The sequence below is a fragment of the Chelon labrosus genome, assembly GCF_963514085.1.
Source record: "Chelon labrosus genome assembly, chromosome: 21".
Lineage (NCBI taxonomy): Eukaryota > Metazoa > Chordata > Actinopteri > Mugiliformes > Mugilidae > Chelon > Chelon labrosus.
The window spans coordinates 20,739,021-20,758,135 of NC_140354.1; the positions used below are offsets into that span (position 1 = coordinate 20,739,021).

Genomic DNA, 19,115 nt, shown 5'->3' on the forward strand with positions numbered 1-19,115 from the left:
AGGCGGACAGGAAGGGAGATACGAAGGGGAGACTTGTACGCCTCGGCCAGGGGGCTGACAAGTCTGCGGCTCCTTGACGGGTTGTGATTGGTTAATAATTGATTGCGGGAGTGCATAATTGATGGCCCGCTTGTGCCAGAGCCTTTTTGCAGAGAACACAGAGACAGTGGGGGAGGGAGGGAGTGAAAATAAAAGTGAGGATGGCGATACAGAGACAATTCAGAGCCAGGAAAGGGACTGGCGAGAACGGAGGGACCCTAAGGAAGTGGAGACACAGACTTAACAAAGAAGCAGCGCTTAATATAGAGGATAGAAAGAGGGGGAGTGAAAGTGGTGATAGACTGCATCCACAGGAGAAGGCTAGCCACTAATTAATGACGTCGCTTAACTGCTCGATTCTCTACAGGAACGCGGGAATTGTCGAGAAAGAATGGCAGGGTAAAAATAAAAAAAGAAGAGGTGGGATGGCAGCTCAGGACGAAACGAGACGAGACAGACAGACAGACAAACAAGACGCCTCTCTGCGGGGAAAGCGGTAATAGAGAGGCAGGTTGTAAAGTGTTACCTTGAGCGTCATCTCGCCCACAAAGATGGCAGTAAAGATGTAGTTGGAGATGGTGAGAAAGACTCGCTCCTAGACGGACAAGACATAGAGGGGGAGAGAGAGGGTTAGGGAAAAAAAAGAGATGGGCCAATTAGGAGTAGTAAAAACCTCACTTACTGCACATTTTAGATCATAAAACAGAATCCATCCTCGGAGAATAAAACTGAACTAACGTACATACATGCACACCCGGATGTGTTCACTTGTTTCAGGGCCTTGGGATTGAGTCTCAGTATGAGTACTTGGGAGTCGTGGGTCATAAATCCCTTTTGCGGCCCGGACACACCAAACCGACACCAATGAACGAACTACCATCAACGAAGGACGAGTGTGGACGACTTCCCTTTCTCTTCTCGCGCCCCAATTCTCTCCTACCAGCTCATTCCACCGCCGCTAAATCAGCTGAAAAGCTTCCGACAGGGGTCCAACCAGTGCAAATATTGTGTCACTAGTCGGGTACACCTCCAAAACGAGGGTCACAGATAAGGTCCCACTAGACGGTGGCCGACTGTTGGCTTGGTGCACCGAATCTTTCTGGGCCAGAAGGAGACTTACTGAGTGTTATATTGCAATGATTACAGGCTTTGAAGCCTTTACTCACCTTTGACTGCCAGGATTGAATGGTGTGCGCTGTGCACCCATTGAATTTGGTATACTACTTTTACTACTTGCATCTTACCTACAGTTCTACCTGAGTCTTAGCTTGCGGGACTTACTCCAACTATCTGTCCCTGAAGACTTTTATTTATGTGTGCATTTCCCTCTTCCTGGAATATGTTGCACCATTTCCAGAGTCTCACTAAATTAAGTGAAAGACATTTTAAATAGCTTGCAAGCGTGCACATCGGGCCGTAGATGTTTTGATGTTTTGATCCCGTGACATTTGGTTTGTGATTCCGCATTTTGTCCTAGATTCTGTCTGCGTGAAGTTCGACGGGTCTGCTGCTGCCTCTCTTGGCTCTGATAAAAGAAACGTTAAACAAGAGCTTCCTTGGTTAAATAAAGGTCGTTCAAACAAAATAGCATTGGATTTACCAAGCTGCCCTGTAGTATCTTGGGCCTCTCCAGAGCCACGGTGATGCAGTTGGAGAATATAAACGCCAACACCACGTAGTCAAAGAGCTTATGGGCTATGATGGACTGGCACATCTGTCGGAATCTGTCGGAGAGGTGAAGGGAAGGCAAAAAAAAGAAGAGAATATTAGATTGGCGTTTGTTATTATGGCAAAAAAGGAAGGCAAAGGTCACAAATACAATTTATAAACCCCTTCCATCCAATCAGAATCAGAGCCAAGATCCCTCTCTGTGCTTGGGAGCTCCCTCACATCTTGGTGAGTAAATAGCCTCATTCAGACGCTGTTTACATCACTCCTAATTTAAAACAAATTACATTAACAACACTCAGGAGCACCAGACTCCTGAGTACGGTGCTCTGCTGGGAAACAGGCTACAGAGATGCAGACAGGGAGAAAGCAATAGATGGGACACACTGAAGATACTGTATTCAAATACTGAATATGCATTTCAAAACTTAGCATGTGACACTGTGTACTGCCAAGAAGCAATTAAGTATCTCCACTGCAGTGTTTATTGGAACAGATGAAAGGAAACAGAATGAATATGAAAATGAAGAGAGATCAAATTTGTTCTAAACGGTTCTGGAACACACGTGAAGATATTTAAGTGCCTTTTACTAAAATACGACTTTACGAAGCCGCGTCTAATGCATAATTTAATGAATTGTTTGTGCTATTAAGTTTACCCCCCGGGGCCTGTTTCTCACTCTCAACCACGAGGTTTAGAAAATATCCCTTTGTTATTTGGAAGTCGGCGATCAATTCCCTACTGTGGGTTTTCTTTGTGGAAACCAGGCAAACTGCCTGTCCTATTGATGAGAAGCGGAATAGAATCTATCCATAACATTGTTTTGGTGAGATTCATCTTGTGGCGAGCCAATGCTGTCTTTATGCACACATTTTGAATTAGCACGGTGTTCAATGGCACCGATCATTACACGCCCCAGATAGAACAAGACCACTCTCCTTCCCTGGCTGTCAGATCCTGGCGTTTTGTCAAAGTTGCTAGCATCACAGAGATAGGTGCAAGAGGTGTCGATGCCGCAACGTAAAGGGTTTACAACTGACTCCAGTGTAAACCCACTCATGGCGATGTGAGCCGCCATCAGATCGAAGTCAAACGATCTGTGCTGCTCTCGTCACTGTCACTGCATGTCAGTTTTCCCTCAACCATTTGGCCCATTTTAAACCCAAACTGTGATCTTTTACTAAACTTAACCAAAAAGTTGTGTTGCCTAAACCAAATTAAGCAGTTTTGGTGCCTAAACCCAACCAGATCAGATTCAGGTTTACTCGTCATGTGCAGGATTGACACAGTGGTTAACAGCGCAATGAAATGTGGACAAGAGAGCGAGTCAAGTAGCACAAATAGAGTATCACAATTACAAAACCATGGTAATTGCATAACCTAAACCTAATCAAGTACTTTTGTTCCAGAAACCTTACCAAATAGTTTCATTGCCTATATCTTACCAAGATTAAGTTTGTTGCCAAGAACCAACCAATTTTGTGGCCTACACCTAACCAAGACTTAACCAAGTAGTTTTGTTGTTCAAACCTAGTCAAGTAATTCTGCTGACCAAACCTAACCAAGCACTTTTATTTGCCTTAATGCAACCAAGTAATTGTCTTGACTAAAACTAACCGGGTGCTTCTGTTGCAGAAAAAAACTTAACCAAACACTTTCATTGCTTAGGTCATATCATAGTAGATTTGTTGTAAAAACCTCACCCAGTAAAACGAACCAAACTATTTGTTGTCTAAGCCTTGCCAAGTAATTGTGCTGGCAAAACGTAACCAAGTACTGTTTTTGCCTTCAGTATAACAAAGTAGTTTTGTTCGTCCTTTGCCCTTTTTGGTTGCAGTTTCAAAGAGAGATCACTCCTGTTTGTTGACAGTCAACATCAATGATCATTTTGTTGCCAAATTCTAACCAAGGTCTTTTGTTTCAGAAACCCAACCAAGCATTTTTGTTGGTTTCTTGTCTTTTGTCGTGGCCATTTCTCTAAGTTAACTTTGGCGTTAACTGCAAACCTTGAGCGTAACAGCACCAACGGCCAATGGAAACCAAACAAGTTGTGTTGCCTAAACCGGGTTTGGTTGGTCGTTTACGCTTTTTGTCGCAGTTTCAAAGAGGGACCACTCCTATCTAATGCTCTCTGAGTTAACATCAATTGCACCAAGTACTTTTGTTGCCCAATTCCAACCAAGTAGTTTAGCTAGGGCGGCACAGTGGCGAGGTGGTTAGCACTGATGCCTCACAGCGAGAAGGTCCCGGGTTCGAATCCATGGGCCGACTGGGCCTTTCTGTGTGGAGTTTGCATGTTCTTCCTGTGTCTGCGTGGGTTCTCTCCGGGTACTCCAGCTTCCTCCCACTGTCCAAAGACATGCTGATTAGGTTAACTGGTGATTCTAAACTGGCCGTAGGTGTGCATGTGAGTGTGAATGGTTGTCTGTTTCTGTGTTAGCCCTGTGATAGACTGGCGACCTGTCCAGGGTGTACCCCGCCTCTCGCCCGATGACAGCTGGGATAGGCTCCAGCAGACCCCGCGACCCTTAACAGGAATAAGCGGTTACAGAAGATGAATGAATGAATAGTTTAGCTGGTCTCTTGTCGTGGCCGTTTCTAAGAGGAAACATCCCTATTCGTTGATCCCTATGTTAACATTGGCGTCAACTGCAAACGTTGTGCATCACAGCACCGACACTGAAGGAAACCTACGAAACGCCGGTGGCCTTGGCAAAATATCATTGATTGAGAGCACATTGATACGGCGGAGGGTTGGCGGTGTCTCACTTGTTCTGTGGAGAGAAAAGGAAGACCGACCAATCTTCTCTGGTCTCACACCAGTCTGGTCTGTACGCCTCCAACATCTTCTGGACGCGGAAACACAAGCTCTGCAACAAATGAACATATCATTACAGATCATGGCACGCACAAACAGGCAGAAACACACAGAGACAATACCGCTATTGACTCCATATTTAAATTATTTACACAAGTGAAACACTTATATCGCAACAGCTCGGAGCGTCTTCCAACATTACCATCTGTATAGCTCTTTCCCCCCGCTGTCTAAATAGTCCTTTCTAATTAACCTCGTTTCTCTCGCACACACAACTTGTTTACAATGAAAACAATAGGACTCCCATGAGGCCCAGGTGATGGGGAGTGCAGGCTTTATACAAATTACTTGAAAACCCCGCGCAAGAAAGCAAGAGGCACTGCATGTGAAAAATCTTGTACTCGAACATAAAAGCTAACGATTTGGCTTTTGTGAATCACAAACCTTGATTGTGTTTCTTTGTTCTCTTAAGCATATCTGCTAATCTGTAGATGTGCAATTGGATAGTGCATGTCCTTACTTCACTCACTGGCAAATCTGTTCCTAATGCAGTTACCACTTAATTTCCATCCCTCCCATATGTACAGAATAGAAACCTACATATTCAATGTCATCATCCAGGTCCTCCCGGTCCTTGCTTCGTGCGTTAACCTGGGGGAAGACATCAGCCATTAGGTGGCTATGGGGGTTTGCCCCACCGGTCTGCTCAGCCTGTCGTCTAGGAGAGGGTTGGAGAAGCTGCGACAGTGGAGTCTTCCCGTTACAGCCTTGGTGAACGCCTCCCAAGTCTCCACCTCCACTGATCACCATGCCTCCTGAGAAGCTCTTCTTCCTGTGGTGAGAATGGAGTGACATGGGGGGCACGGGGTGGTGCGGCCGCAGTGGAGGGTGTGGGATTCCTGGGACCTGCTGAACATGGGGCAACTCTAGGGATAGAGCCCTGCGGTCCCTCCTGGCTGCAAAATATCCCGGGATCATAGGATGAGGAAGGTGAAGGGAGTGGGGAGCAACGGCGGGCGGCGAGAGAAGAGACTCCTCTTCATCTGGCTGGACACGGTGGAGGTGGTGGCGGTGAGGGGACGAGGAGGCGCGGGGACCCCGGATGCGAAGGCTTCCCCCGACCACCCCTCCTAGGCCTCCCAGGTCGTAGCCATAGAAGGGCCTTGCAGAGGTGGGCGTGAAGGCTGGACTGGCTGAGGGGGACGAGGAGGAGCAAAGCCGGTTTCCTCCCAGGTTGTTCCAGCTGGAACGGCGGGCCCACAGGGCGTGAGGCTGGGGAGGCAGTGGACGGCCCCAGTTGTGGTAAGCCTGACCAGGATACTAAGAGGGAAAGACAGAAAAGAACAGTTAACCTTTGAAATGATGGTGATGAATTTATTGATTTATTGACCTACAATCCTTTCATACAAACACAAACAACCAGCTACTTAACAACGAGCTTTTACAGTCCATTCCTCTTACCACAGCCCTCTGCTCCAGGTTAGCCCTGCCAAGAGAAATAACACTATTCTTCCTGGAGCCGAGAGCAAAGGTCAACCTCTCTCCAGGAAACAGACCGGAGGACAGCGGCGGGAGGTCCAGGTGTCCGTTAGGTGTCAGCGTGCAGATCTTTGGGTCTACAAGAAGGTGGAGGAAGAAAATACAGGAAAAGAGCAATGGTGTTAAACGAGGAGGGGGAAGAGAGATAAGATGGAAGACTGGGAAAAAGATAGTATTAAATAAGCCCTTGACTCAATTTATTTTCTTTGTTGTTGCTGTGAAAGTAGAACTCTCCATCAGTGGCCACTAAAACGTCCTAAAGCATTGTTATAGTCAGCCCCAAGATTCACGGGACGGTTTAAATTTACTCTAAATTGTCTTGCAGGAGCCGGAGAAGGGCTCGTAATAGTGAAACACAGAGACGTCCGCTGCTGGATTGTCCATTGTCAAACATTATCTTTTGGTGCAATAGGTCTGAATAGACATTAAAATTCCAAATGTGTTTTTCTCCCAGCGACGCTGACATTTAAAAAGGTACATTTAGGCTCAGGAGAGAAGTGATCAGGCATCGACAGCGGCCTCCCTAATGTGCCTCTAAATGCTACGCAATACTGCAGGCTGCCTCGGTTTGGTTCTGTTGAGATGCTAGGAGAGGGGCGGGAAGACGGGAGGATGGAGAAGCATGCTTTCTTATACTCGGGCTGATTTCAGACTGGAACAACATTGCATATGATGACTCTCCTTTGGCCAATCACATGCAAGTATGTTATAGCTGTTGTTAGATAAGAAGAATGTGTGCATTTTCTTTTTTCCAGATCCAAGAGATCCAAGTCATTTGTGTGTAGTCATATCATATACATGGGCAATTCCCCTTAACTTCAGCATATTAGTTTCCTTCTTTGTTCAGCCATAGTAACCTTTACAATGCGTGATATACAGTTGAGCTGAAGTTTGTTGCTTTGGCTTTTGCCTACCTTTTCTTGCAGAAAGGTGACGGATAGTGACGTAAAAGACAATTATTTAGATCTTCGAACCAAAGAAATGTGTATTTTGAGGTGCAAGCTAAATAATATGACTGTAATGTGATAGAAATAGCAATAGAAACAGAAAAGCCTTTAAACAACACCACATCCACTGTTTCAAATCCATCCCCAACGTTTCAAGGCTGATGTTAATGTAAAGCCATCCCGTCTGGGACTCTTCTACATCATGAGATTTTATGATGTGAACCTCTGCAGCCTCTTGCCTTTTTTTTTTTTTTTTTTGCATTCAGCAGTGTGTGGAGCTAGGCTGACAGCTGGGGGTAAAATAACACTTTAAGCCAGAAATTCTCTAAAGCTCTCGGAGGCATTGCTACCTGAGAGGTGCAGAGAGTCTTTCTGCTTATCATTCTCGTCAAAGTTACAGGAAGACCTGTCATCATCCGAGTAGGAACGGTTTGCATCGCCCTGTAAAGGAGACAGAAAGAGAAAAAGAATTCAAAGTTTAGAAATAATGATCAATTACTGATTTAACTGTATTTTCCCCCTATCTGTCTGAAGGACATTTTCTGTCAACCCCATATGGTTGACATGGACTTACAAACGTCTTTTGCAAAGTGCACACTGTTCTCTGTCCTAAATCGAGGTGCCTTACCTCAGCTTGGAAACCCTCAACCAAGATGGCAACTAGTAAATTGAAGAGCACGTAGTTTCCAAAAGTCATGAGAGCCACGAAGTAGAGAGCGGCACAGGGAGAGGTGGACGCCATGCCGTTGTACAACACCATGTTCCAGTCCTCCTGAGTCAGAATCTGCACACACACCATACAGAAAATATGTAAACACATACACTAAGGCTGTAAACTGAGAGTGGGCGTATGTGTTTAATCTCTTACCTGAAAGACAGTGACGATGGCCCAGAGCAAGGAGTCAAAGTTCTTCCTGTCGGGGACCGTGTCTCCGGCCTCGGTCTTCAAACTGAACTTGCAGCCAAATATATGCATCCCAAGGATACTGCAATGCAAGAAAAGGCAATAATGTAGCCTCATATGCTGGTGCAGACTGAGGACAACAGCAGATAATGTGAAGAACAGGTATTCAAAGTGTGAAATCTTAGACATATAGACTATTTTACTCATTATGATCTATAGTATGGGTTTAAAAAGGCAATGTTACATGTGAAACAAGTCTTAATAGGTTAAGTTTTTGCCATCTGTTGCCCGTCTGCTTTTTGAAATTCACCTTATCACTCATTACTGGTTTGTTGGGGGCAACTGTGGATATGTTTTAAAGTGAAAGTCGAGGCTAAGCGTATGGGCTGAGACTCACGTTAGCTTGGTTAATGCCCAAATCCCTCCTGTCTCAACACACTTACACTTTTTTTTTTTGCCACATTAAAGGGCAAAAGATGCTACTCTGGTTTAGCTAAAGTCAATTTTTATCAGAATAGGAGTCTGGTGGCAAGCATTTGGGTTTCATTGTAATGATTTGATAGTCAGTTCCCAATGGAGAGACTCCACACCAACTTTCCGCCACAAAACAAGGAGGAAGTTCATCTGGCTTCCAGGCTATAATGATGCTACAGGTCAAAAGGATACGTGCATGATGACTGATTTATAACCTCAATTATTCCCTTAACATATTTTCAGTTATCATGTACATAGGTAGACTTTGAACAATGTGGAGTGTTCATCACAGCCTTCTGCTTCCTAATTTCTTTTAAAAGCTGGATTTTATCCTCAAGTTTTAAGTCCAATTAAGCAAGGAATTTTAAAAATAAAAATAATCCAGCCGCTCTATATTTAGATTTAACAGTTGACCAAGTGGAAAGATTGGTGCCAGCAAGGTGTTCCTAATTGTGTACTAGCTACATTGAAAAATACATCAAATTAGAGTGATTTATTAATATGCCACTGGAATTAGGATCTGTCAGTTGTCACATATTTGCAGCGCTGTGACTGATGGCTGTCTAATTTAATGGAAAAAGATGATCACGGTACAAACTATTTCACATATTCATAAACTTCATGAAGAAGAAGTAATACAGGAGGAGGAGGAGGCAGGTCAAAGAGATGAGAGTATGGACAGTGTTCAGGCTTTTAGATATGACTTCTTGAACCATTCTCAACTTTGATATTTTGTCTTAGTCCTCTGATATTCTGTGAAGGTTTTTATTCCTTTTAAAAGGTTTGAAGAAACCAGTTTGTCTGTTAAACTGTCAGGGCAGCTTCATCTCAAGCACATTGCCATTACCTGAAGATGAAGATGAAGAGCATGAGGAGCATGCAGAAGGTGGCCACGTTGTCCATGGTCTTCATTAGCACCACCAGCTGCCGCCTCAGCGCAGGCATGAACCTCACCAGCTTGATGACCCTCAGCAGCCTGAACGTCCTCAGCACCGACAGACCTCCGTCCGCCTGGCCGATGATCTCACACACGCTGGGGTGTTTAGCAAAAGAAAGACACATTGAGGACATACAAAGAAATGAGGGGACATGTTGGACTACATCTTTTCAGGAGGAAAAAGGCATGTAGATTTAGTAAATAAATAAACCTCTACATGTTAGGACCAAAAACAATTTTTTCCATTACAGACCTGATGATGACGATGATGCCGTCGAAGATGTTGTACGGGTTCCTCAAGTACTCAAAGAAGCCAAAGGCTGTCAGCTTAAGGATCATCTCCAAGGTGAACATGCTGGTGAAGACAATGTTGCAGATCTCCAGGACATTGGTCAGCTCGTCGGGCTAGGTGGTCACAGAAACATTAAAAAAAAAAAAAGAAAAGAAGAGAAGAAATAAGGGTTTAACATGCAAACAATCCAAGTTCTAAATAGAGCAGCAACTTCCAGAAACAAGTGGTCTGGTAAAAGACTGGTGGGTAGCTGGGGTTTAATAGGAACATCTGTGGGTGTCTTCCACCATAATTAAGGGGTTGTTAAGAGTAAAAAGTTAAGAGAACAGGATCAAAAACAGATTCCTCTGGCCATTAACAGACCCTAGTCATGCGAGTCAATTGGTGGGCAACACCAACAACTGTTCTTACCAGAACCCCAACTCTCCTCTAGTGTTTTAGAACCGAAGACGCCAAATGGACAGTGATGAAGCCCTCAAAGTCCAGCTGCCCTTGTTTCAGCTTGTTTTTTTGGGTATATTCACAACCTGGGGGACTGAACACCTTCACAGACGGAGCAACAATAGTTTGTACAGAGTTGCGGGTCCAGAAACAGAGACATAGTTGATATAAAAACCAGTGTTTTTCAGTCACACTTGCTACAGCAAAAGATTCAGGAGCCACCGTGGAGAAAACAATTGCGCATGCATCACATATTCCTCTGCCACTCAAAGTGCCAGTCATCTGAAAAGAGAAAATTAACACACACACACACAGGGCCACACCTTATCTCAGGCAACAGTCAAGAATGGAAGAGGCTGAGAGTCTGGGAGGCACATTGTGTTTTTCTAGCACAGCTGTTGATGCGGAATTGCAAAAGAAACCTCGCATCAGCAGAAGTAAACAGGGAATGAGAAGGAGGATGGTGAGGGTGTATTGTCTGTAGCACATGGTGTCAAACACTGGCTGAATAGGAGAGATTGTTATCCGGCACTGGCAAAGGAACACACACGACACACACATATATATGTATATATATGAAACACACACTCTCTCCAGTCAATCCTGGGTTTATTTCCATCTGAACGGGCTTTATGCAATCATGCTTTGTGTGTGAGTGGATGTGTGAGTGGATGTGTGTTATGCACGATATGGATCAGATGCTTTCTCTGATACCCCCTGCGAATTCCGGTTTCAAAGCCAGCAGAGAAATAGCCAGCTAGCCCTGCCAAAGTTAGCAAAGCATGTCAGAGGAAAAAAGAGACTCCCAGCCCTTCAGCCCCCCCCCCCCCCGTAATCCGCTTTCTCTCCCAATCTATCTCCACCCTCCACCCCCTAGTTCTCCGTTCTTTCCCTTTCTGTTTCTGAGCCTCATTATCAGCCGGACCCATCTCTTCCCGATCAATAGCCTCCTGTCGATCAGAGGAGGGGGGGGGGGGGGGGGGAAGAACCGGCCGAGGAGGAAGAGATATGATAAAGCAGGGAGAATGTTTGGAAGTGTATGGGTGAGGAGAGGAACGCAGGGGGAAGTGCTTGATAAGATGTGTTGAAGACAGAGTTTGATAAGAGCTTAAACTCTCCCACAGCTGTTGTACCCCATTTGTTTGCATCCAAGCTGCTGAGATCAATCGCATTTCCAAGAACTGGCACTTTGCATGTGTATTCAGAGCCCAGACCTAAGTGTACATTGATTGGTCAAACACATAAATGCAGCACCGGCAGTCCGGCGTTTAAAAAAAACGAACATCTGAACAACGATAAATCTCTAGCTGAGTAAATAGCAGCTCTTAATGCCAGACTCAACAAATCACAATAAAACACAAGGGATTGGACCTGCAGTGACGTCCAGGATTTATCCAACCTATGCAGTGTTGTTGTTGTTGTGCAGAACTAAATGCTGTTTCTATACCAACTACCAGTCGACTATCACCTGACGTTGACGTTTCCCGTTGGTGAGCGAATGCAAACATAAACTAGAATTAGCACCTTGCAGTAGCTTGAAGCTGTCAGCTAATCAAGTTTATGGCTTCGGTGAGTCTGTCCTAGCCTCGAGTAGTATTTTTTTTATTTTTTATTTTTGCAAACAAATTCAACTCCACAGCGCTCAGGTGACTGCTGTTACTCTTCTGTCCATCACCACATAAACCAAACGACTTGATCGGCCTGGCAGATCTTTGCTGGAGCAGAATCAGTTCCCAACGGAGAGACCCCAGACCAGGGAACTGGATATGGTTCCAACATCATTCATTAGTTAGAAATTCAGTAATCAATCCACTGTTGAGTCCAACTGGACGTTTGTGCCAAATTTGAAGAAACATTCCTGAAATATTGCCTTCGCAGCATTGACTGTGTATAAAGATGGATGACCGCTCTGTGATTTCACCCTGAAGAGCAGTTTTGAAGCTCATTGTGGCCATCGCCATCTTGGATGTGCCAGACTCCGCCTAACTCCTGGCTAATTCTAAAATGCTAAAAGAGGTAAGGCGTGAGAGGAGCTGAGGAGGGCGGGTGATGCCGAGGTGACACCACGTCCGTAATTACGCATAAATTTAAGCCTTGGTATAATTTAGTTGAGCTTTCTTAAAAGAATAGAGACCAAAACCATATTTTGTACCAGCCTTTATACATGATTATTTATGCCATAGGTCTGTGGTGATTGGCTCATTTTTGGAGCCACACTTTGATGGGCTTTACTTTACTTTACTTTACTTTACTTTACTTTTCCTAACCCTTTACAAACCACAACTCAAGCAAATCTATCGGCAGGCCAAACACAGTGAACCAGGCACAATATGAGCACATTAATCACAGCAAAGGCTCGTCTGTATAAATTAGTCTTTTAAAAAGCCGCTTAAAACACTCCAGTGGGTCACCAGTTTTAATACTATTAGGAAGTTGGTTCCACAAAGTCAGTGCCAGCACAGCAAAAAGCAGTGGGGGGAAAAAAAAGGCCAAGATAAGAAGATCTGAGTAGGTGAGCAGTGGAGTGTGAAGTTAAAATATGGGCTGCAACTCGGGGGCAAGGTTGTGAAGTGCCTTAAACTTAAACTGCAGTTTGTAATATGTTGGCTGCATCTTTCAGCCCTGGAGTCAGCCGCTCGGCTCATGTACTACGGACAACCCAGACTCATAATGCCTCCAGCCAGTTATACATATAAAAAAATCCCTTCAAGGTGTGTTGCTATCCGGTGGGAAGTCACCCTCAAGGAAACCCTAGAACTGTTTGGTAGAAAAGTGTCTAGAATGAATTTAAGGATGTAAAATAAGCCTGCAAGACTGTCCTGGGCCGAGTTTGGAAGATGCCCACTCATGCCTAACACATGCTAGGCTGCTGTAGCAGCAACATCAAATGTAAATGTGCGCAAACAGGTTTTCATCCCTGAGCAGTTCCTCTAACCTTGACCGATGTCCACAAGCCCCTCGCCTGGTCCAGAGTCCAAACAACACGATATGAGATTTATTGCTATTGACAGAACCATCACAGCTGTTGACACCGCAGTTTAACTCAGACAAAATACCGCCATTACCGCCTCTCCCTGCCTTCTCCCTCCTCTGTGCTTCCCTTCCTCCGGCCCCATTACCTTCAACTCCTCAACCGGCTCGTCACCTCTGCATATAAACAAGAATGTGCATTTGTTCACTCTTTCATCAAGCAGGGTGTGATGCATTTGTGCTCGGTCACGTTTCAGGTTTAGGAATTCGTGATTTAGAATAAAATTGCATTTTTTTTCGCTGCAGAGCCAAAGCAAACACTCGAATCGATGCTGCTGGGTGCGCCTGTTGATACTGTGGAGGGAGAAAGACTGAAAAGAAAGACAGACAAAGCAGCTACTGGTGTGCACATGCAAACCTGCACTTGTTTCTGCATGCGCGCCTTCTTTTAAAATGCACATGCGCTCCCTCACGCGCAGAATCACACAGGGAATTGAGCTGAAAACTGCTGTGTAACCGGCGTCTGCCTTCACCCTCTCACTTCTGTCCTCCTCCTCCTCCCTCTCTCTCTCTCTCTCTCCTCCACCACCACAACCCGCGTTTATTTTTAGAGTCTTCAGAGATGAGAGAAAGCAACTACTCTGCACACTGTCAAAGAGCGAGTGGGAGGATGAGATGGGGGGGAGAGAGAGGCGGGGAGACGGAGGGTGCAACCGAGGGAGGCAGAAAAGAGTCAGAGAGTAGATGAGGCACTTGGGGTACGGCGGGAAGGATGGGAGGAAGGAAGGAAAGAAGACGGCGGGGAACAAAGGAACAAGTGGGGGGGAAAGTGCAAAGGGAGGTTGCATAGAGGGACTTGGAGGGGGAGATAAGAGGGAGAGAGGTGGAAGTAAAATTAGCAGGGGAGGAGGGAAAAAAAAAGAAAAATCGAATGAGATGAAATGAAGGAAAAAGAAAATGTTATGTAACGGCGTGCAAGTGTTCCTGTTGGTGCACGCAAATATATTCTGATGATGCACAAAAAAAAAAGAAAAAAGAAAAAGGACGTGTGCACGCCGAATTGTGCACGTGTGCTCTTGGCAGGCTTCTCCCGCCATGGAGAGCCGGCCAACATTTAAAGCCAGCTTGGTTTTTTTTGTCTACCGTTGGGCCAAGTGTTTACACCTCTGTCAGGAGAAACCGCTCCATGCCCACCGCTCACCCCCTCTGAATGTCAACTGCCACAGTGATATTTCCTTCTGCTGATTTTGCCGGAGCGAGACGTGCAGAAATGATTAGCTACTAAAAGTTATTGACGCAGTGTCAGTCTGAAGAATTGAAGGCAACGTTCCAAAAACAATTACAAGATTTGTTATGTCTAAGCCTTCGGAATGAGTGCACAAGTAAATAATGGGGATGAAGGGTTTAGAAAATATGGCCACAAAATTTAACTTTTTTTTTTTTCTGCGTTATGAGTCATGAATTTAATCACAAACCAAGTTAAAATATGATTTAAAATGTTTTTCATCTAAACAAAAGCATAAAAGCCACAAAAAAAGGTTTTCTTTGTTAAAACCACAATAAAAAATATATTAACACACCACAAAGAAGGGGGCACCCTGACAGAAGCAACTTTTGAACCATAAAATCACGGGTTTGCAGGCTGCAGGAGGGATGTCTGGATCCCCAGACTGCTCCCTGGGCGCTGCCACAGGTGGGAGCCTACTTCTTATTTGAGTGCAATAAAAAAAGGATTTTCTCATGAGGGACCAAGAATACCTTCTGCACCTGTGTGAAAGGAAATAACTCTGTGGCCGACTGTTGGCTTGGTGTGTCATGGCCTCTGGTTGCGGTTTTACATGTTACTGAGGTCTCTGTCATGTTAGACATTGCAAAACTGAACCATATACTTTGCTGCATTTAGAAGCTGTCTTGACTTACTCTAAAACCAGATGTGCCAGCGATTGGGTGACGGCCGATGGAGAAATAATAAATTTTGCAATCTGGGTATTTGTCAAATTGTTCAGAGACTCGAATGAATCAAGTTGATTGGATATATCGTTCGGCCCTAGGGTGAAGTCTCGAATGAAAGAGAAAAATCTATAAGAATTCATTCATTTTCTGTAACCGCTTGTCCTCTGGAGGGTCGCAGGGTCTGCTGGAGCCTATCCCAGCTGTCATTGGGTGAGAGGCGGGGTACACCCTGGACAGGTCTCCAGTCTATCACAGGGCTAACACAGAGAGACAGACAACCATTCACACTCACACGCCAATTTAGAATCACCGATGAATCGAACCAGCATGTCTTTGGACAGTGCAAACTCCACACAGAAAGGCCCCAGTCGGCCAATGGACTCGAACCCAGAACCTTCTTGCTGTGAGGCATCATCACCACGCCACTGTTCCACCCTCTATGAGAATTCCCATGAGTAAAAAAACCCCACAACTTGTACTTTTGTAATCTTTTAGATTAGCCTGCTGTAAAAACAGAAAGAAATCAGCCAGAAATTAGACTAACCCTAACCCTCACCCTAAGACAACTGGTAAAATAACAATGAGTGAAGGTCCATCTAAGTCACAACACAACAAAGCCCAACATAAACTGCTGGTAACAAGGATCTCACCTGGTTGTGATGCTCAATGCCCATGCTGATGGTGTTAATGAGGATGGCGATCATAATGCCCCTGCTGAAGTACTTGCTCTCCACGATCCCCCAGAGTTTCCTCCTCATGCCGTTCCAAAGGTCCCTGCAACGTCCGAAGCACGTCCTCTTCCGTTTCCTCTCCCCGTCTCCCCTCTCCTCCAGGTGGTTCTCCTCTTTGCCCGCCTCGTTCACGGCGTCCTCCTCGTTGTCCTCGCCGTTGGCGTCGCCCCCCGCCGCCCTCTCCCCTTCCTTCAGCGACAGGGCGCACACGGGGCAGTCCTCGGGGTTTTGAGGGACGGACAGACTGATGGAGTTGGACACCGTCTGAGAGCCGTGGTCCTGCTTGCTTTGGTGTGGACAGTGGGACGCTAAAGAGGTACAGAGACGGGAACAGAGCGGCTTTAGTTTCAATTGCAGAGCAGATTCTATATCGGATCGCAAGTGTTTGAAAGGATTTATCATCAAAAATGTGAGCATCATTATCTGAGAATTGCGTGAACAAAATAGGTGGTCATCGTGGTATAACCCACTAGGCCAGGAGCCACAGATAAAATGTCCCACCCACACATTTTTCTTTTTGTGGTGGAAGGTTGATCTGGAACCTCTCCGTTGGGAACTGATGCTCTGGCAAAGATCTGCCCAATCAAAATGGATGGACAGAGGAGTAACAACGACACATGCATGGATCTGATTGGTTGTAGGACTATCGAATTTTTTTAATGGTATTTATTATTATCTGTATCAGTTGAAACACGGTCCTCTTATAGACTTCAGGACGGAGCATAGAGCTCCCTTTATCTGACCATGAGAATGTGAAGATACTACACCCCTCCCTTTTCAGGTCTGCTGACAACATTCAGTGCAAGAGTACATAAGGCAAATTTAAAACATTGTACATGAGATCAAGCTTCAAGCAGCACTGCTCATAGGATATCTGCAGTAACTGTGATGAATTTAACTCAACTTTACTCGTTAATTGCAACTAAAGAACTCAAATTTACTCCAACTAAATATAATTCAAATCTCGAGTTAATGCAATACACAACCTTAAATTGGGCAATTATAGTGTGCTCTCCAGATCTAATTTAACCTTCTCTCTCTAGTAGAGCGTCCTAAAGGTGGTGTTGACTTCTGCAATAGAGGTGGGGACTCATTCCCCTGAGGCAGGTCACTCTGAGAGGCTTCCACAGGGACCTCAGGGGGTTCCACCTGTTCTGGCACCACAGGAAATTATGTGCTCACAACCTGAGATGTACTGGGATCTAAATCAGGAAGTCAATCTGTCTATTTAAAAGAGGCGTAAAGACCAAACGCATCTATCAGTGTTTAACTACCAAGAAGCAACCGAAACGAAAAAGCACAACTAGAGACTTACTTGAGCAAGCAGCCAATGGCTAAAGCAGATGTTGCTCATTTGAGAAACATCAAGTATGCGAAGGATTACAGTGGTAAACACACACTTGTTTGTCCATCTGTTGCTGGTTTCAATGATGCATGTGTTCATTTCTAAACGAATGTTGACATAAAAATGTGGCATAAACGAGTGCTTGAGCCACACTTGGATATTTTCCTTTGTGAACATAACAATTACACAAGTCATTCCTATCGTCTGAAACTGCCAAACGTTACATAAATATAAATCTTCTCATATAATTTTTCTGAGTCACCCCTACTCACATCTTGGATGCCTCGAGTGCGGCCGCTCTCCGTTCGCGTTCCCTCCGCCGCGCCTGTTGCCCCTGCCTCCACCAGCCGGAGGCGGCTTGCCCCTCAGCGTGTAGTAGAGGGCCGCTGACCTCCTCTTGGCCTTGCGAAGGACATGGCAAACCAGCTGGAAGATCTCCTCATAGCAGTCCCCCGGCTCGGCCATGCTAGCCAGGGTGGAGGAGGACAGGCACTGCGCCCTTTGCTCCTGCATCAGCTGGTGCTCCCGCTGTTTGGTCTCTGAGAACTGGGTGGCGATAACCACTAGGCACAGGTTGATCATGAAGAATGAGCCGATCTGGATGGAGAAGCAAAAGGTTAGACCCTGTGGGAATGTGGAACTTGGTGCAGGAGTTAAGATTTCCAGTACACGCGGTGAGATGCAAGGATTATGAACTTTTACCCCCAGGGATGAATTGTTCAGAATTAAAAGAGAAAACCAGGAACATCTATCACTGCTGAGCTACCGAAAAGCAATTAAAAAAAATGAAAAGCACAACTAGAGACTTACTAGAATAATCAGCCAATGGCTAAAGCAGATGTTGCTCATTTAAGAAACATGAAGTACGTGAAGAATTGCAATGTTCCAACGGTAAACACACACTTGTTTGTGCATTGCACTTGCGGGTTTTAATAATGTGTGCCAAATCACCCCCGTAGAAATGTTAGCACACATGCTAAAGGTCTCCGAGGGGCTGGCTTCCCACCAAACCGAGGCTGATTGGAGCAGACAGACAGAGCCAACACATGCCCAAAGCACAGTTTGGCGTCTGGAGATCTTTTTATTCTCCGAGTTTACTTTCTCTGCCTCTGAACTCCTTCCTCACACGCCACGTCGCCACGTCTCCCAAGCACTTCTTTGCTCAGCAGCATCTCTATTTTATTTTAATATTTTACCGAGGAACTCTTAATTTTCTCTTCTCGAGTCAGAGTACGGTTTGTGGTTGTAGTTGCAGAGAGGAGACAGGTGTGCTGCGTGAATGCTGACCGACCCTTTTAGAAGCAGTAATGGGAATCACTACAGGACTCGAGAAATGTCTTTTATTGGAGGACTCCGAGCAGGTCGCAGAACAATGATTAGATCAATACGGGCTAATGCCGAGCAACTCAGAAACCAGGCGGCTGGGTGGATAGAGCAGCTTTTAGTCTCGCTTTTGTTCACTACAAATCTGGACATGTGTCTCTCTCTTTCTGCTCTGGCACATACGGAGAACACACAGCAACAACATTTGGACCAGGAACGCACCAAGACTATGCACAGAATCTTAAACCGACGACCTCCCACTTGTACATTTTCATTGGTAGTGACCAAAGACGTAGGGGGAGGTGAAGGAGACAGCTGGGAAGCCTGGAAGAAAGATGTTAAAAGACTCTGGAAATATTCACAGAGAGAGGAAACATGGATGGAAGTATGGGTGCAGAAGAACTCAATAACCAGGCGGCTAGATCCAAAGAACGGCTTTTAGCCAGAGATTCGTTCTTTACAAATCTGAACATGTATCGCTCTTCCTGTCTGGGCACTACTAAAACATTTGGACCAAGAATGCGCTAAGAATATGCACACAATCTCAAACCAGTGACCTCTTTACGTATATACACTTTCATTGACAGTGACGAAAGACGCAGGACGAGGTGAAGGAGACAGTTGGGAAGCCGGGACGAATGATATCAAGCGACTCTGGAGATACTCACAGAGAAAGGAAACAAAGACAAACCAGGCGGCTGGATGGACAGAGCAGCTTTTAAGTCTCACTTTT

The 19,115-nt window shown here is 45.3% G+C and overlaps 1 protein-coding gene across 1 annotated transcript in view; it reads right to left on the reverse strand.

Moving 5' to 3' along the window:
• LOC311506082 (voltage-dependent T-type calcium channel subunit alpha-1I-like) overlaps window positions 1–19,115 on the reverse strand; it is a 141,843-nt gene that overhangs the window by 37,911 nt on the left and 84,817 nt on the right. The window contains exons 8-19 of the mRNA XM_084569962.1: window positions 17,332–17,656; window positions 15,634–16,022; window positions 9,581–9,732; window positions 9,238–9,423; window positions 7,881–7,998; window positions 7,641–7,796; window positions 7,363–7,453; window positions 5,988–6,142; window positions 5,127–5,846; window positions 4,478–4,578; window positions 1,640–1,763; window positions 566–634 (exon numbers count right to left, since the gene is read on the reverse strand). Coding sequence (XP_084426088.1) covers window positions 566–634; window positions 1,640–1,763; window positions 4,478–4,578; window positions 5,127–5,846; window positions 5,988–6,142; window positions 7,363–7,453; window positions 7,641–7,796; window positions 7,881–7,998; window positions 9,238–9,423; window positions 9,581–9,732; window positions 15,634–16,022; window positions 17,332–17,656 — 2,586 coding nt within the window. The remainder of the gene's footprint in view (window positions 1–565; window positions 635–1,639; window positions 1,764–4,477; window positions 4,579–5,126; window positions 5,847–5,987; window positions 6,143–7,362; window positions 7,454–7,640; window positions 7,797–7,880; window positions 7,999–9,237; window positions 9,424–9,580; window positions 9,733–15,633; window positions 16,023–17,331; window positions 17,657–19,115) is intronic.